Below are 19,387 nucleotides of genomic sequence, written 5' to 3'. Positions count from 1 at the left end.
CTTGAGGAACTTTCATTTTCATGTTTGCTTTTAATTTATGCAAGTGTTATTTTCCAAGCCCCCATGGTGCCAAAGCTGACATTCAGAAACAAGTCTGATGGCTCTAAACTATTACTGAAAGGTGTTTTGTGATTGCACTTAAAGACGACGGGGACTAGATTAGCTCTACGGCTCCAGCAGTCTGCTCTGGATGACTCTACAACCACATACCAGAACAGATTTTCGAGATGTGTGGAACCAGCACTATTTTATTGAATTCTAGCAAAAATTTCATTTCACCACTGATGGTCGCTCCTGATAGCAATTTTTATGGAAACCTAAGGGAAATCCTTCCTTAATATTTTATATTGCCAGCATAAAGTCTGACCTCTACCGGCAGTCGGGATGAACTATAAACTGATGCAGGTAGGGGTTATTGCACTGCCTCCTAAACACTGAGCTAAAGGCAACTTGGTGCCTACAGAAAAATAAATGTCACAGCATACTCCCTGTCTCCTTCCTTGTGACCAGCCTGGCCTGCATGTAACTTTAATATCGCCCTGGTGCACCACGTTCCCTCTACAGGAAGTGCCACCATAGTATAGGAAATACTACATGTATTTCCAGTCTGCCAAAAATTGTGCAATACTGTTGTGATTAATGAGTAAAAAAAAAAAAAAAAAGTAAATAATTACCATATCATATACACACAGAAAAGAAAATGATTGGTTGTTTGGATTTTTTTTTTTAATCTGATGGCTATTGTGTCTTCAACAGAAAAAGATAGGAAAGGTATAAACGTGTATAGAAGACCTATTGAAAACTTTCCTACTACCACTCTAACTTTAAAAAAAAAATTCTCTTTTACAAAATACCCAGCCTGAGAGCTTTACTCTTATCCAGAGTATAGGCAGCCCCTTTATTGCAGGTTAAAAGTCCAGTAGAAATGTTAAAACTGGGTAGGAACAAGAGAGAAATCACTGCTCGCATCAATAGAGATTTACTCCTTGTTTTTTCAGGAGAGGTCCTGGCTCATATCAAGATAGATTTCAATAGTGACTGATTCTTTCTGTGCACATGAGCAGGTTGGGGAATAGTTCTTGGAATAGAGTCAGCACAACAATTGCTTTCATTATTTGCAGCTGTACAAAACAAATAAGTTTAAAAGAAATATAGAGAGGTGCCAAATTCAATCCCATCGATGTGTGAGTGAACACAGTGTTTAGTGCTGCGCCGTGACACACATGAAGTCTGTGAATTACTGCTGTTGACTTTTCAGCCTTACATGTCACCTTTGATAAATGAGCTAATCTGCTGATAGCTACTCAAAATAATAAAGTAATTTAGTTAAAAGAGTTTTAAAACATTCCTTCCTTAGCATCCGAAACTTTCTGTAACTACTCACCGCATACAAACGACCCCGAGTAAAGCAATTCTGATACGATTACAGGGAACTGAATGTGGGGTTTTGACAAGCCGGAATCACAACTTGATCCACGGTTTACTGTCTGTAGCTATGAGGAACTGTTGGGATGCCATGGAATAAAAATATCCAGCTATCTATCCATCAATACACAGCTATGCTCCCAGGAGTTCACCTGTGGTGACCATCCCGGGTTGATGCAGGGACACAGGGAAGCCTGGAAAGGACCCAGTGGAGACAGCTCTAGATGGCCTTCCACCTTCCCATTTTCCTACGCAGTGCTCTGGAGAAAGGAGAGAGATCTTGGCTGGATTCACTTCCAGAGAAATGTGATTTAATATCTGAAGCCTGAGTAGCAGTAAGTCCTCATTTGTTGTGCCCTCTGGGAGAAGGTGAAGGGCAGGCAGAACATGCGTTGTGGTGGACTGCAGTGAGAGTGGAGGGTGAAGCTTGGGGCCAAAGGCACCAGCAGAGAGGTACGTCAGGCTCTTGCCGGGGCTGCTCCCCATGGTGGTTCATCCCAGAGACTGGTCCGTACCCTTGTTCCTCCTCTCACTCGCAGCCTTGTCTGAAGAATGTGCCCTCTCCTCAGGATGGTCAAGTCAAGGAAGAATGAAAGCTATGTCTGGAGCGCCTATGAAGTAATCTTGTCTGGGAATCATTGGAAACACTCGCATCTGCAACCCTAAAGCTTTTCTCAGGAGACCACATCGGGGGAGAGGCAAAGACAGTTTCATACCTTACATTTTTTGATTTTTTTTTCCCCTAAAGTCTTTAGCACATGGCGTGGTCTCTTTTTCTGTGTGTCTCGTTCCCACTGGGTCTGCATATTTCCTAATCATGGAGATGTGCCAGGTCTCCTCTTTCCCAGAGGAATTGCCATAATTTGGATCAAGAAATAACAACATTCTCAGCCTTTTTTCCATCGGCATGAGATTACTGCATTTCCTAAATACTTTAAACTGCGCTCGAGTGCATGGCAGATGATTGCAGATGTTGCCACCTCCTTTCCCAGATTTCATGTTTATTTTACGGCTGTAGATCTAAGTTCTGGACTTGTCACCCAGTTACAAAGAAAGGACATGTCCCCTCGCTACATAACTCAACATAAGCACAGGGTGGTGATATCTCTCTCATTCTTTAGGACTCAACACTCTACGGTGTCAGAGGGAAAACAATGGCTCTGATTAATGAGCTGCTGCCGCCAAAGACCAAACAATTTTGACCTAGAGTTGCTTTCTGTGACCTCTTTCCATAAATCTGCAACTGATACAGCGATCCATATCATGGACCGCCAAGAAAGCACACGGCGTTGTACGTTCAGGTCTTTGAGCAGGTGTAGCCAAACTCTGAAGGTTATGTTTTGATTACAGAAAAACAGAGAAAAGTTCCTGTTAATTGACACGGGGTTTTTAAGCATCAGCACACAAAGCAATAAGGTGGCCTTGCTGAAGTGTTTCTGCTGATTACAGAAGGAAACCAGAGTGACCCTGTGCCACTTCATCAGGAAATGCTGATGCATCTATGGGTGAGGAAAAGCCTTGTAGGGACAAATCCCAACAGCGAGGCCAATGTCTTATCTTATCTTTAAATACTTGCTCTACTTAGCAGTTGTTTTTACTGTGTTGGGGTTGATGTCTCCTCCGCTTGAGACTAATGATTTAATTTTTTGTTGTTGTCACTAAGAACATTTACACCCAAACTACTGTCTCTGGCTGAGCTACACAAAGCTTCTATTTGCGGCAGGCAGAGAAGAAGAATGGGTGTGAACTACTCCCCGTTCTCATGAGTCAGCTAAACAAATACTAGTTCCTCTGGCTTGGAAAACACCAAGCCTGTTGCTTTGCCAGAAGATACTCTTGGGTTAACGCTAGCATTCGAACGCTAGGATCTTAGCCATCTCTCCTGAGGAGTTTGTGATTGCTAATTTAGTTTTGGATTAATTTCTTCAGCTTCTGTAGGAGTGGCAGCTCGGGCTCTGGCCTACAGGTCGCTAGTCCCGTGCACACACAGGGCATTACATCTCTCATATGGAGAAAGGCTGAGGGACTTGGGTCTCTTTAGTCTAGAGAAAAGAAGATTGAGGGGGGATCTTATTAATACTTACAAACACTTAACGGGAGGATGCCAGGGGGATGGGAGCAGTCTTTTTTCAGTGGCGCCCAGTGATAGGACGAGGGGTAATGGGCATAAACTTGAACATAGGAAGTTCCATCTTAACATGAGAAGGAACTTTACTTTGAGGGTAGTGGAGCAGTGGCACAGGCTGCCCAGAGAGGTGGTGGAGTCTCCCACTCTGGAGACATTCAAAACCCGCCTGGACGCTGTCCTGTGCCACTGCTGTAGGTGACCCTGCTCTGGCAGGGGGGTTGGACTAGATGATCTCCAGAGGTCCCTTCCAACCCTAACCATTCTGTGATTCTGTGATTTCTGCTGCAGGAGCGCTCTGGGGGATCCCTGGTTATTTCTAGGTGGAAAACAACAGGAAGATATGCTGCTTGAAACCATTCCCCTCAAACAAACAAAGAAAATAGGAAAGCTTTAAAAGTTGCTGAACCATTTTCTTTAAAAATAATTCCACTTGAATAGCAGCAGTGTAGGCAAGGGAGACAATTTTGGCAAAAGACAGCGATGGGTACTCAAGGGACCCTGGGGCCCACTGTGTGGGGGCTCTTTGCTCTTCACTTTTCTCCCCTAGATGACGTGTTGGGCTTGCAAGAGCCAGCAGAGAGAAGCACGCTCCTGGGTGCTTTAGCACTCTGGAAGCTGTTTCCAGGTGAACCCTCTGCTCTGCTCGTGCCCCTCTCGCTGGGCTGGGGGGGCGTGGGGGCACCTGCAGCACTCAGCAGCCTCACGGGTGGGTTCCCGCGCTGGCAGGGAAGAGGGGGAGTTGATCAACGGCCAAGTGACGGTGAGGTCCTGGTCCCTGGGCAGTGGCATGGAGAAGCGAGCTGCATACAGATCACGAGCGGGACTTCCCTGGCGGATCTGCGGCCTGTTTCCCATGCGCTTTCCAAGAACAGGCTTTTCAGGGAGATTATTTTTTCCCATTACATCCGAGCCTGCTCCTTGGGTCCATTAATCATCTGCTTTCTTTGTGTTTCACCCTCCAATTGTGAGAGTTGTCACACATCTATTGTTTGGAGTCCCCAGCAAAGGTGGCGGAGCTGTTTTATTTTAGTTTGTCTGTTGCTTTGGGGTAATTTTTCTTGATTTTGCAATTATCTTGGAAGTATGTAATGGAGATATCCAGTCTGGGCACGGGGAGAATAGTTTGGCTACCAGTCTCCAGCACACGGAGCACTTGTTCAAGTGGCATTTCTACCTCATGTGAGACTAGGACTGAGACAGAGACTAAACCCCGACTCATCTCCTCCTCTCGAAAAAGTAGTTCGGTGGGGAATAAACCAGTAACCTCCGGGGGTTTGGCCTGTATCAGCACCTCATGGGGAAGTCACAGCCCCCCGACATTAAGCGCTGTACAGACGCATAGGAAAAGATTAAGGGTTTAAATCTTTACAGACAAGTTAAATCATCATCCTCGATATACACATGGAGAATTGAGGCTTAGGAGAGCAAATAACCTGATCAAGACCAACTCCCAGAGCAAATCAGGAGAGAAATGAAATAGGAGAGAGGCAATCAAACCACATTAGGTCTAGTGGGTAAGTTACCCTCTAACACCCCCTTCTGACCTGCACATTCCCCATCTACAGCCCATCACGGGGGCCTTTGGCCTCTGCTGACTCGGTCCCCATCAGGTGGCTTGCCACAGAACTCACTAGAGTTCAGCAGAAAAGAAGAAAATTGAGAGGTTTGTTCTTGACCTACAGCCAAAATCTTCACCACAAGAGCATCCCTTCTTCTTTGCTGGGAAAGTCAATACTAGTAATAATATTTCATTTAGAAAAATTTGCATTTTGAATAGAGAGCATAAGATATTTTATTAATGTTAATGCATGAGCCTAGCAGAATCAAAAATTGGATGTCCTTCTCCCATCCAAATTCACACGAAAAAGGGGGGGAGGTGGGTCTTTTCAGTCATTTGCTACTATCTTTTGAGCCTTTAAAATAATAGACAATTACTCGACTATAATAAGTGAAAGCTGATTCCAGGAGCTGAAGACTTAATAAACACACCAAATCTTGCAAGGCTTGTGATACAATAATGCTGGCAGTACTGTTGTGTCTTCTCTTTTCATGGGGGGTAACCTTGAAATAAATCCTAAAATGATTATAGGCCATTGGTTTAAACACACAGAGCTTTTCAATGAATCCTTGAGCTTTCTACTTCCAGTGAAAATAGGATTTCCTTGGGGATATAGTCAAGAAAATACCCTTTAAAATGGGTACCTGTTCATTTTTCAGATGTGCACACACTGTGTGCTTGTGATGAGGTACCCTGGCACCTCAGAGGAAAACACGTTGTCTCTCCTTCAGGTCATTTACTTCTGCAGACACAAAGTCATTCGGAGAGACCGAGCTTCACCGGTTTTTCCCTGGCAGGCAGCATAGGGAACAGCTCTTCATCTGCACGATCCGTATTATTGGCCATCACCTTATTACTGGTGACCAGGGCCACGCACGCTGTTGGTACAGCCCCCATTGATTCCAGAGTGTTTTCAGAGAACAGATTAGGCTCCCGATTCAGTCTCTGACTCAGAAATGCTTTAAGGTAAGCACAGCTTACAAAAGTACCCCCAATCTCTTGCCAGCAATGAACAAAACAGCTTTTAAATGTTGCGTGTCTGCCTCTTCTCTTCCCCAACTAAAATTAGCTCTAAAACTCTGACTTCCAGTTCTAATGGGATCTGATGTGTCCTAGGGCCCAGATCTATGCACAAGAGCGGCTTTACACACATGAATAGTCCCTGGAGTTCAATCATGTGCAAAAAGCTATTTGTGTGCCCAAGTCCTTGTGGAATCAGGGCCATAGACTAACTTGCTTCGTTTAGCTGTCAACACAGCGGTCTCCGGTTTGCCTAGCAATTATTTCTTTGTCATCTGATGCAGAGGTTAGGTGCTCTTTGATACTGTTCGTTCAGCTTTCCCCTCCTCTGTGTGCTGCAGTGCCCAAAAGGGATATGTGGATCCCTTAATCAGATATGATATTGACGTTAGCTGTCACTGTGTACGATACCTAGATACGTTCAATCTCACAAGCGTTTGTGAGTGCTCTTTTTGGGATAGCTACTGGGTCATTCCAGTGCCTGGAGGATGCTTGAAGGAAGACTGTTACAATAAGAAACAGTGATTAAAAATAGTTTTTGTCCACACTCACTGATGGTCCTAGCGTGAACAATCAGGCTTAGCGTGGGAGGGATCTCCCTCAGCCAAGAGAGAGAGACTTAGAAATCATCTGACAGAGAGGTGAGGGAGGTCACACGTCACCCTCTGCCTGTGGATCCTCTCACGTTTCATGTTGGCTGTGCTGCAAAATCAGATTATCCCAGGAAAAAGAGTTTTCAATATACTTTTCTTCCCTGGATAATGTATCAGTCAACTTCCACACTTCAGTCCCAATGATTTGTGTGGTTGCGCTGTGCTTGGGGTTTTCACCGGTGAGAGCAGAATGTTGAAGTCTCAACCGAAGCCAAGAATAAACTCTCAGAATTAGAAATGGTGCAATGAGGCTCTGGACAGAAGGTCTGACAGAAGGGCTCTTTCTAGGGGCTATCTTTAGCCTGGCGATGCTACGATCTTGAGTCTCACTGTAGTCAACTTGCATTGGCAACAAGTAATTGAGGGCAGGAACCTAACATCGTGCATCATGCATGCAACGCATCACTTTCCAGGAGGAGCCTGTCTTTCTGCCCTGGTTTACAGAGGGGATGTTGTGCTAAGACCTATTTGTCGGCTCTTTGCTAATTCTGCAGTATTATCACTCCGGCGTCTTATCCCAAACCATGCCAGAGGATCTACGGAAGGATGCTGCCCCAGGTGAGGAACCCCTCACCCCAACCAGGCAGCAGTGTTAGCTTCACAAAGAGAATGGCAGGGACAGCCGTGGTGCCGGTGCTGGTTCCTGGGCCTTTCTACGTCGCTCTGCAGAACAGAGCCTGCCAAGCTCTTTGTTCCTCCACAGAGCTTTGCTATGCTAATGACATGGTTGGCAAGAGTACTTGTTTTTAATTTCATGACCCTTGTAGCCCTAGAGCAGGACCAAAATTATTAAGCAGAGAAGACGATAATGTTCTTTTAGGCCTGGACATTGTCATCTGAGCTGTGTAATCATAGCACATTCGCTGCAGCAGGACTTGGTCCAGCAGTGTGGGTCTCCCACCCCACCCTGGGCAGGTTGTAGGTCCTGGTTTTATAGCACACCACAGAGTACTACCTCAGAACGATGTTCTTTAAGTCTGAGAGGTTTTATATAAAAAGTGCAGAGTAGCTGTGAAAAACTTTTTTTGAGAAGTGTGAGACGGTTATTGATTAAAGCCATAAAACCGAAATGAAATACATTAAAATGGTTAACATTCACATTCATTCTAAGAAGGAAAAGCACTGTAACGGAGCTACATGGCGTATTTAAACAATGCTTTTCTACGGTATGCCAACACTGGGTTAGCTTTGCCCTTCCCAGAACCAGATCGCACCTGCCTGTGCTTCGCAAGCCCTGCAATCAAAAGCTTACCAGCAAGTAAGAGACCCGCACACGATGTCCCAGAAGACTCAGTCTCTGTACAAGCTAAAGAGTATCTACCTCCATCCCGGTTCCTCTGGCACCGCTGACCGGTGGGACTGAGAATCCAAAGCTAAACAAACGTTTGGGTGCAGGATTATGGAAAGAGAAGGTCTGCAGCACCAAGCACGATGCAGCCTACATGCCCGCTTCTCTCTGCAGGAACCTGTTTGCAGCATCCTAACGCCTTCTTAAAGCCACCAGTCTCCTCAAATATATAAAACAAATATGAAAGTGGAGTAGATCCCTTTCTTCTCATCCAACGTGCCCGAGGCTGTCCTCAGCTTCGCCTCCAAAAAGCGAAGCCTAGCTCTAAACCACAGGAGGCTTAAAATTTTGTGAGGCATCACCCTGCCAGTTCTGGCATTGAGGCAGCCCACCGTGGCACAGCCTAACCTTTTCCCCCACTACTCTCTGTTTTGCCCTCACACTATTTTTTTCCCCCAGTCCTCTCAGCTTTGGCTCTGGTGTGCCAGAAAGGGCACACGCTGTGTTTATATGAACCCTCTGTCACCTGGCAGCAGCCATCAAATGTGTGCGTGGCAGAGGAATTTCTCATCCTGTCCTCCATGGGGTAGAAAAGCACTGAAATTATACTTTGCTTATTCTTTTCTTCAGCTGCCAAAGCCAAAATAAACTTTGGGAAAGAAGTAGCTCAGAAGTATAAACAGAATAATTGAAAAATACTTTTCTTTCTTTTAGCAAAAACAGTCTCAAGCAGTATAAAAGCCCAAGGACTGCCGTGCTCCGCGGTGCCAATAGCAGCTCAGGTGTACCGTCAGCCGCCTGCGCTCCAGACCCCTCTGACAGTGCCACCCTCGCTCCCGAGTAGTAAAAATCAAGGCCTCTCTCAAAAGGCCAGCTCCAGACAGCAGCTAAACCCCCCCTAAGCCCTAAGAACAACTGAAGGAACAAGGGGAAAGAAATAAAGGATTATTTCAAACCCCGGGATTTTCTAAGTGGAAGCAGCACCTGGCTGAAGTCCCAGCGTTAACCAGCCCAGAGCAGGTGACGGGAGTAGCTGTGTCCTGCGAGAGCCACGCAGGACCCAAACAACCCTCAGCGAGCAAATTAAATGACACTTGACAAACATATTCAAAGCTGCTGGCCGTTTTTTGGATCGTTTTTGCAAAGCTCAGCACACGGTCTTAAGAGACTGAAATACCTCAGTAATCATGAACTAACACACGCCGAAGCTCAGCCCGTGCTCAGAGGGAACTGGTCGTCTCCAGAAACTGGAGGGGACTCACAATTAAGTGCAAGGGTGTACTTGCCTGGTAGTGTCTCCTCCTGCAGAGATTGGGGCTTTTTCTGTTGATTCTTTGCTAAGTGTGATGCTGCACCCTGCACGTGTCATCCCGAATGTGTTTGGGAATAACAGTACTTCTCTAAAGAAAGAGGGGAACTGCAGGGCTGGAACCCACTGGCTATTTTGCTCCCACAGCATTACACATAACAGCCGATTTTAGGTAGGGAGTTGGTGTTGGCCAGACTCCAACTTCTCATTCTGCAAAGGACTTTGGCGATAGAGCTACAGTGTCATCGGTTATGCAAAACTTGGTGTGTGTGTGTGTGTGTGTGTGTGTGTGTGTGTGATATCTCTGATTCTGAAGCAATGATTGGAACCAATTTAAAATCTCAGCTTGAGGTCTAAAGGAAGGGTCAGTATGCCTGCGAAGGCAGTCCAGCAAGATGCTGTCTGGGCTTTGGGAAGGATTCTCTGGTGCCGTGAGATAGTTGGCCTCCGCTGCGTTACTGATGGGAGTTTGAATGGCTCATGGAAGAAGGCAGACTCTCCAAAGAGGGAGTGATTCACTCTCCACACTGAGAGAATATGCCAGGCTAAGAGCATTTTACTCAAATCCAGCAAAAAAGAGATGAGCTGGGAGGTGGGTGGCAAGCAAATCACTGTTTCATCCAGTTGAAAAGTTAAACCCTAATGTTTCTCTTTTTGCTAGATATGTTATCTTCACTATTCTGCTGAGAATAATGCCTCTGTTATAAGCCCAGCTAAAGATTTCTGGCTTATCAAGTTCAAGGCAAAGAAGATATAGATTTGAAGAGCAGGAGTGGAAAGAAAACATACAGCTTTAATGTCAGAGCTTTGGAAATTGAGATACTTATCTAAGTCTGTTTTCTCCTTTCCTTGGTAATGTTACTTTGAATTTGGACAAGGAAACTAGCCTGGCCAACCTCACTTCTGTTTCTTCTCAGTTTCACTTTCTGAAAATTATATTGTCATAGCCGTACACTCAGATATGCATCTCACCGAGGACAGTATCACATTCAGAAGACATTTCCTGAGCCAGGAGATGATGATGAGAGAGACCTTTATCACTGCTGTCATTAAAGAGCATTGTCATCAGCGACCTGACAAACCTCGTCACGCTGGCGCTGATGATGGTGTCTCAGACACCACTGCAAATTTGCTTTGGAGCGTTACACCGGTGTAGAGCCCCGACGCCCGCAAAGCAAGCGGCTTGCTCTTTCGTGCAAATGCGGTGTTTGTGAATGGCACTTTGGAAAAAAACAGCAGGCTTTTGATTTGCTTTTAATATAGCAGATGCTTCACAGTTGTGAATCAAAGAGTTGCTCCCCAGAATTATTGTTTTCTCTTCTCCCCTTGATTAAAATGTAACCTATGAGCTCACATATCCAATTATTTCCCAAAGACCTGACTCCTTCCACTTTTGTACGTGTGTAAAATCCTTTTGAAACGAATCTGTTCTCCTAAAACTGCAATAATTCAGTAATAAAGCTAGCTCTAAATGAAAGGGGAGAAAGACTATTAGCAGAAATGCAGGTGCTCAACGGTAGAAAAGAAAGAGATGAATGCAGGAAGCTAAACACAAACTGAGGGGATCTCACACTAACTCCACGCTCAACTGAATTGCATCAGTACAAATGCAAGCTCTGTGTGGGCCCCCAAATTAGGAACTATTTACAAAACAAAAAGCTTGCCTCAACTGTATTGTGCCTGCTCTAACCATACTGAATAGCCCGTCTAATGACCATTTCTTCTTTATTTGGGTCAGGTCTTGCTCAGGAAGAATTTTTGGAGAAACCAACGCTCAGCATTGCTAAAGACCACAATGTCATCTTACCAGGAGACACCCTAAAAATAAAATGCAGGTAAGGATTGCTCCGGGGATGCTGGATTTCCTTGGATTTATTGATTATCTTGGCACAGCACAGCTTCAGGGCAGGGTAGAGCAACGACTGCTGCACGGCCAGATGGGAACCGGGGCTGTTTGCCCTCACGTGCATTTCTGCGTGGAGGAGAATTTGATGGGCTGTAACAGAGCAGGGAGGAAAGTCTCAGGTCAGCATTCAGCTTGGCCAGATTCTTTATGTTGCAAAGGGGCCAAAGTAAAATCCTGAGTCAGCACACGGGAAAGCTTATGGGAGGGGGATGTACCGTGCTTAAGGACCTGGCTGGAAAATCCTCATCTGAAAATAGGTTCAGATTCAGCTCCTTTGCAGCTAAAATCAATCTTTCGCTCTCTGTCCGTAAGTAAATGACAAACAAGATCACCGGGGCATGTCATCAGCTCTTCACATATATATAGATGAGCTTAAACTTCCTAACCTCAAATACCATCTAGCCTATAAGATGACAGTTAAATAAACAGCGGTTAGTATGTGTACGTTCAAAGACCTGACCTGTTTAAACATACCATATTCTTTAAATCAAAGATAACCGGGACTTGTAAAAAAAACCAGACTGCTGATATTGTGAATTATGGCAGCTCTTCAGTTCTTGGCACAACGCGTGAAAACTAGCCATGCAAGAAACAAGCAACATTTTGGTAATGATGTGCGTTTACAGGGAGATGATCCTCTGGAAATGGGGGCTATAGGGTTTGGTCACAGCTGACTGGCGCACAACTATATATAATACAAAGAGTCAGAGCACCTTCTGTTGTGCCAAACATCCATTAGTTTGCTCAGGCACACAAAAGACCTCAGACTGAGATGTGCGTATGTGTCGCTTGTTCTGAGTGTGATTTATACGCCAAAGTACTGCGAGAGGTTGTTTTTTAATTCCTTCCAAGAGCACTGTAGGAGAGAATGTCTCTGTCACACACACACATTATTTTTACACCTTCTTGCAAAGCGCCCTTGACTGTGGCCACTACATGGATGGTTTCTTGCAACAGTAAGAAATTTGAAGCAGTAAGAAAAAGCAGTGGGAAGGTGAATCTAAGCTGTAGCTTATGCTGACACATACCTCCCTTCAGATTTTGTCCTAGTCTGTTTAATTCATTGTTATAGTGAAAGATAAATTGACTCGTGTCAATTTGTGATGTCTTCTGGAGCGTAAGGCAGGTTTTTTCCAAACACCTCCAGCTAGCCGTGTGGCTTAGGAGGTCAAAACAACCTTACAGTGGTATTTTTAGCTCGGCAAGCAGCAAGCATGATGGCAATAAAGTTTAAACAGACTTTTAAAATCGAGATGCAGTGCTTCATAAAACAAGTTATGTGGACATGAGTTTGGTGTAGTGCTCCAGGCCAACTAAATCAATACTTTTCAGCAATTCTCCATCCGCTGCCTTTTCAATCTGTAGGAACGCCCTATTTTTCTCATATCACCAGATGAACAAATAGATGAAGGAATTCTTAGCACTTCAGTCCCAAATTACTTTATAGGATGCAAAGCAATAAATTCACACGACAGGTCTGAGAAGCAGAAAAGTCTGCTCGCGTGCTTCCGTGCTAGCATGGGAACAGAGGTCCCGAGCACTTCAGTTCCTTGACTCAGGTCACGCAAGAGCTGAGAATAGAAGCCAGAAGTAGGACTTTTGCACATCGAGTGCGAGATTCCCTCTATTAGGTCCTTTGCGGATGTCTGTCATCCTGCCTCCTCTCACACACCAGCATCCGTACACTCACAGATTAGCTCCGGACTGGCCCAAAGGGAGTTCTGAGGTCCTTCGTACTTCCAGGGGACATTAGGGCTGTGTGGGGCAGAGCACAAGACAGCAGACCGAGCCGGTTGCTGCTGAAGACTGCGGTAACTCTGTGTGAACGTCCCTTCTCCCTTTAACTCCATTCATTTGAGGTTCTCGGCCAGGATTTCCCAATTTTTGGCAGCCTAGCCAAAGCTACTGCTGTGACGCCCCTCCGCCCGATGCGCGAAAATACCGAAGCAATAGCCAAAGTCTTCATCTTCCACCCGGATAAAATATGCAGGAGGAAAAAGTAGGCACATGTAAGGAAGCACGGGCATCTGAAATCCCTGACCTGCTCTGCAGATCCACCGTCGCAGATTTCCAACCCTGATGGACACCAGACTGGGTGACGGTAGAGGGGCAGGGACATGATGACACGTTGGGAGTTGAGTCTGAATGTGAGGTGGCATTGTTCCATATCCCAGGCCAGGAGTCCCATTTCTTGACAGACGCGGTTATTACATCATTAATGACGTTAGTAAGGGAGGGAAGGAGCACTGGGTAGGGACCTCTGCATCAAAAAATACTTCAGTGCTCTGAAGGACGGGAAGTTGGTACAGCGGATGAGGTGGGGTTGTCCAAGTCAACAGTGCATCCAAAAACGAGGGTGAGGCTGTTCACTAGAGAGGATATTCACACTTTTCCCAGTGCTCTCATTCAGCTATGTGCTGGGAATAACCTCAAGAGTTCAGCCCCGTGTCCGCATCATCTTCAGGAAGGCGACAAAAGGACGGGCAGAAACGGGGGCCAAGAGGATGTTTGTTTAAGTGTCACTGAATTCGCTGGCAAATGCGTTCCCTTTTGCACCTATTGCACCGCTACAAAGCCACCAGCACAGAAAGCGCAGTTAGTTATTAGCTAACTGGAAACCTCACACAGCTTGCTTGTTAGATGCGTTTGGTACTAGAATCTCTATACTGAGTCGATGTGTCTAGACCGGATTTCTCCCTGGCGACGCTCAGTTGGGGAAATCCAGAGGTTCCTACTCCTTCCTCAGCTCAGCAAATGACATTGGGTCTATGGGAATTCACCGAGTGAGAAGGGGTGAGTCAACCCCCTGTCCTTTTAAAGAGTGGCTTCTCTCTCAAACACAGACAGACCAACCTGCCTCCCCCTAATACTAACTTCTTCCCAAGAAAAATCCACAGATGATTACCCCCAGATCCCACCAGTTTCCACATTGAGCGCCAAAACCCAGGCTGCTACAAAAAGACCATAATCTTCATCCCATGAGCATGTATAGCATGTCCTGCTACACCACTAGAGCCCTCAATGTGCAGCCCAAGCAGAAGAGAGCTCCAAGAGCTTCTGCTCCCATGGTGTAGCCTGATGTTTCCAGCACAATAGGACGAGCGCAAGCAGTGCCTGTTCTACTGTTAGATCAGTTGAAAGCTCTCTTTGAGTCCTGCAAGAGGTCATAAAAAGGCCTCGCTTTTTGTCGGCGAACTACACAGAATTGCATTTGACATCAGCTGTGATAGATAAGACAACAAACAGGTCAGGTCGGTGAAATGGTGTATCATCTGCCCTGCTAGCTCTATGTTCTGACTGCCATGACGGGGTGAATTGAAAAAAAAAAAAAGTGTATTGAGCAGATATTCTAAGATTTGTAATCTGATTAGTTCCAGACCCTTCACAAAAATCAAGATTGAGTCACTGCTGATTTGGCCAGAAAGGTGATGCAAAGTTACATAAATGTTTTTCTCTCTCCATGCAGCCTTAGTATAAGAAAATATAAGTTAATTTAGCTGTTAAAATATGCAAAGCCCTCAACTTGGAAGAAACATATAATTTTATCTGGTGCTTTCTAATGTTTGAAGTGGCTAAATTGTAAAAACAAACTCATGCTTAGGAAGTGTGTTACAATAAAAATGAAACTTTCCTTCAGGAGCTAGCTTGCTACAGTTCCCACAGATTATTTCAGGAATCTCCTCTGCTCTGGGGAAGAATGTGGGGTGATCCACCTCAGTTCCTTACGGGTGGAAACGCAAACCCGCAGCAACCTTTATCATTCATTTCCAAATGACAAGAGTAGGAACACCGGGAACATTGATAATGGCCAGAAGGAAGCCCAAATTTTGTCTGAAGTCATGACTCTTTTTTTAATTTTAGTGTGTTGTGTTGACAGGGGAGCATCTTCTGTGAGCTGGCTGTTGAGGGAGGACCAGAAGGAAGACCCTCGGGTGCACGTCAGTAATTGTCGCAATAACACAAGGCAAAGCTGCAGCATGCTTGTCATCAGGAAAGTCATAGCTAATGACACCGGCTACTTCACCTGCATTCGTGATGACGCCCCATCTACTGAGGATCTCATGGCCAGGATTTATGTGTTTGTTAAAGGTAAGAATTTCACTTTATTTTGTTGTTATGGCTTTTTGGTAATATAAGTTGTGTTCAACTGTGGGATCTGTGCCAGGCAGAACAGGCAATCAGATGCTTTCACAAATCTCACCTCCCCACTGGCCCTGCGCTGGAGCCATCACCAGCTTTGACAGTTTGAGGAGGCTGAATATATTTGGATTTTCATGCCAGCTGAATTCATGGGGACATAGATGTGAGAACCAGAAATTGCCCATCTTGTTCAATCCCAGGACTTGAAAACTAGACTGTCCCATCTGGTTTTGTGTTTCAATTAACTGATATGCTGATTTCTTTAAACCTCTTTTCCTTTTCTTTTTCTTTTAAGACTAAATTATTTTATCCTGAAGGATTTTGCTATCACAGTGCTTTTCCTAAGATTTATCCTGAATCCCCAAGTCCGTTCTCTTTTCCTTCCTCTTTTCAGGCATGAAACTCCCCAACAACATTCTTTGTAATTCCTCTCTCTCCTGAACATTTGTATACTGCTTTGTCCTTCTCATCAAACTTAGCAAAGCTGGATGACTGCACTACACGTGTTTTATTGTAAAAAATGGCCCATTGCTCATTTTTGTCCTCTTTGAGCAGCCTCTCCCAGTGTGTCGGAATCACTGAGTTCAGATCCAACAATAAACGGAAGCAGAAACTTCAGAGGAGTGGGGTCCTCTGTGACTAAGTGGATATAACAGACTAAACAACCATTTCGATAATACCCATTTTTGTTAGAAGAATGTTCCCCAAACTGCTGATATTTTTTTGAAATCTACTTGACAAATGCATTACTAAACCACTGAATCATCTTGGATCTTCCAAGCTGAGACTGTGAGTAGTCAGATAAAGGAGCTGACTTTTACTGTCTTGAATAGGGGATGACATGAACTCCGCTGGTGCTGAATAGGCTTACTATTTGGTTCCCCACAAACTCATGAAAACCGATTCATTTCATTTTTCTAGTAAATGCTAAAATATGATTCTTTGAATCCTTTTACTAAAACACATACTAGAAAGGCAATGAGTCTGTCTGATATTATTTGAATAGTTCAGCAAACTGATACAGAAAACACACATATTTGCTGGGCAGCTCTGACAGTCTCGTGGTATTGCTAATGATGGTGAAACCATCACGCGACGTCCATCCCAAGGGGACCGTGATGCGCCCACCTCAGCTAAATTCAACTTCTGCACTACTAGGTGAACACACCTGTTTGATTCAAGTGGATGACATTTTCCTGCCTCTTTCTGTCTGTTGAAACTAGTCCCTTTCTACCCTTATCCTGCTTTCCCAGCAAGTCTTCCTCTTATCGGAAAGCAGCTTTTTGGTGTTACTTGTTAGTTCCTGCAGTCATTTTTTTTCTCCTTTTCTATTTCCTTTTTCTGATTTGCTCTTGTTACTCCAAGCCCTGGTTGCTTTATCCACCCTAGTTCTTGTGCTGAGCTGTTTCCTTTTCTCATTACACGCTGCTCAGATGCCCCACATCTAATATTGTTAACCCAGCCCCATGCCTACGCTTCAGGAAACAGTGCATTGAGAACTCAATCCTCTATCCTGATTCAGTGCCCTGGCTGGCTACCCAGGCCTTCATTACTCTATGGCAGGAGCACGTGCAGGAAATGCTATGGATCTTTTGGGACCGCCTGAGCGTTTTCCCTAAGAAAATACCTCAAGTTATGAAATGCTTACCGGCGATGCACTTGGAACGGTGCTAATCTAAAAAAAAAAAGCAGGATGTCCTCTTGCTTGTCTGAGAGTGCTGCGCCAAGGCGCCCCTGATAAACACCACTGGATGGCTGTTTTCTCTAAATCACCCTCCAAGATTGTCCTCTCTCAGATGCCATTTCATTGTGTCATACACCCTCCCTGCTCTAAAAGCTCTTACTCAGACTTCTGTGCTTTAAAAGTTATTGATGGAGAAGTGGGTAGAAAATGAACCACCGTGTACTATGCACTCCATGGGTGAAGTAGTGAGAAAGGCAAGTCAGCGGGGATCCCTCCGGTCCGTGTCGTAGCGATCCAGCTGCTCATCCAGCCCAAAGCACAGCTCTGCCACGGCAGCTCAGTCTATAAGCTCGCAGGTGCCTGCTGGGATCTGGCCTGCCAGTCTGAGGAAGCTGCTTGGCCCCAGTGAAACGAAGCTATTTATACCCCGGCATGGATGCTGTCCTCAGGGCGCTCTCTTCCTCCCATTCAGTTCCTGTGTATATGTGTTGAAAGCCAGCAGGCTGTTTTAGGGACAAGAAAGCTGTTCTTCAGAACATTCAGAACGTACCTACGATTTTCTTCAATATTTAAACATGCCTTTTTAAGGTAATAGGCCCGCCAGTGTCTGGGCATCGCTGAGAAACCCATCAGTTGTCTCCAAGTGAAGCATCTCACAGTTCCCTGTGAGTGCCAGAGAAGGGTGAGGTCTAAAAGACATCTCTCCAGAGGTTTTGTAGAGAGAGCAAATGCTCAGCAGGGTGTTTATGAGACTGAGCCAGGTGGAGTGAGAAAATGTTGAGCCAGACCCCGAAGGCTGGAGATTCCTCTGAGGTTACGAGCCATTATTGCCAAAAAAGGAAGGGGAATGGTATTTTTTCCCTTCGTTCCCGGCCTGCTGCTTGACACCGAAATGAGAACATGATTGTATCGGAAGCTCTGCTTATTGGCTATTATTTCCTGTGCTTGCTTCTGTTTTTACAGCCTCCCTGGTGGAGTTTCTAAGCTCTGTCAGAATCTGGCATTCAGCAGCTCTCCCCCCCGGTGCAATTGAGCCGTGACCCCTGCACATCAGTCAGATCATAAGGGACCCGAAGGCGGCAGGGTCAGCCGCCATGCCTCAGCTGTGCGCTGACAGTCTGGAGGGAGGGAGAACTCAGGATCTCAATCCTGAATAATTGCTCCCGAGGCCTTTTCTGCTTCCCGCTGCAGCTGCGAGTCCCAAGGATCGTAATTAAGAAGCGAGACAACCCCCTTCTCCTGTTGCCCATCTCCTTGTTGAAAACACAACGTAGCTTAGGGCTGGAACAGAAATAGTTGGGCGTTTTTTAACCGCGTTGTTTAGCTTCATTGCAACTCCGAGGGATAACCTCTGCAGCGAAACGCAGCGCCTGGTCCAGCACGGTGCTGCAGCGCTGAACGGGAAGAGCAGCCAAGCAACGCCGTGGCTGCTGTCAGAGAAAAAGGTGAACGGGGGAAGCCCACCCTCAGTCCACAGAATACGCTGTCTCTGCCGAGCGAGTTCTGGACCAGTGGCAGTAAAGACAAGTCTTCCCTGCAAACTAGCTGCCCACGTAGGAGCCCACGTCAGAAAGACTCATGTGGACGGCATTGCCGCTGCAAACGCTGCCAAAGCCAGCTAGCCAATGTCATTTCCGTCTATCTATCTCCTGCAATTACCCTTCCCAACCAAATGGATACTTCCCTGTGAGGAACATACTCATTTATTTCACCCTTGGAGATCCCCGTGCCAAAGGAAAGGGCAGGCTGCCTATTTTGTGTTAAAGTATAGAGAGCCCTCTCTACAATGTTTCCTAAGGCACATTTAAAATTGAACATGGCTTAGAGAAGGTGGAAAAAAAAGACAGATCAAGCAAAGATTCACTCCACCTTCCCAAAGGGCTATCCCGGGCTACAGCCTAGACAGAAGTCAGGACTTGCAGCTCTCAGCTATTTGAAATACTGTTACTGTCAGCAAAGCGACATGACCTCTGTGGTCCTTCCATGGTCAGGGCAACTCGTGTCCCACAGCCTAAAAACTTGGTCAGCTTTTGCAGTGATTTCCCCTCGCGGTCCTTAGCTCTACGTAGCAGTAAGGGATTTGCTACACCTTTTTGTGCCGCTCAGTCAACCCATCAGTAGGAAGGAGCATGAGCTCAATTCTGTTTTGCTTCCCTCCATCAGCAACTCGTCTGGCATTATTACTGCGGTAACTGGAACCGGTCACGTCTTGCCAAATAGTGTCTAGAAAAGTTCATCCAAGTTTCCAAGCTGTGCTCTGATTCCTGTACACACAC

At 45.6% G+C, this 19,387-nt stretch overlaps 1 protein-coding gene across 1 annotated transcript in view; it reads left to right on the top strand.

Annotated features, from left to right (window-relative positions):
• The window catches only part of LOC104287780 (vascular endothelial growth factor receptor kdr-like), a 135,908-nt gene that overhangs the window by 27,225 nt on the left and 89,296 nt on the right, over positions 1–19,387 (top strand). The window contains exons 2-3 of the mRNA XM_009886512.1: positions 11,120–11,216; positions 15,165–15,376. Of these exons, the coding sequence (XP_009884814.1) occupies positions 11,120–11,216; positions 15,165–15,376 (309 nt within the window). The remainder of the gene's footprint in view (positions 1–11,119; positions 11,217–15,164; positions 15,377–19,387) is intronic.

Source organism: Charadrius vociferus, unplaced genomic scaffold, assembly GCF_000708025.1.
Source record: "Charadrius vociferus isolate BGI_N301 unplaced genomic scaffold, ASM70802v2 scaffold506, whole genome shotgun sequence".
NCBI classification, from domain to species: Eukaryota; Metazoa; Chordata; class Aves; order Charadriiformes; family Charadriidae; genus Charadrius; species Charadrius vociferus.
This window is presented reverse-complemented; position numbering and strand designations above follow the sequence as displayed.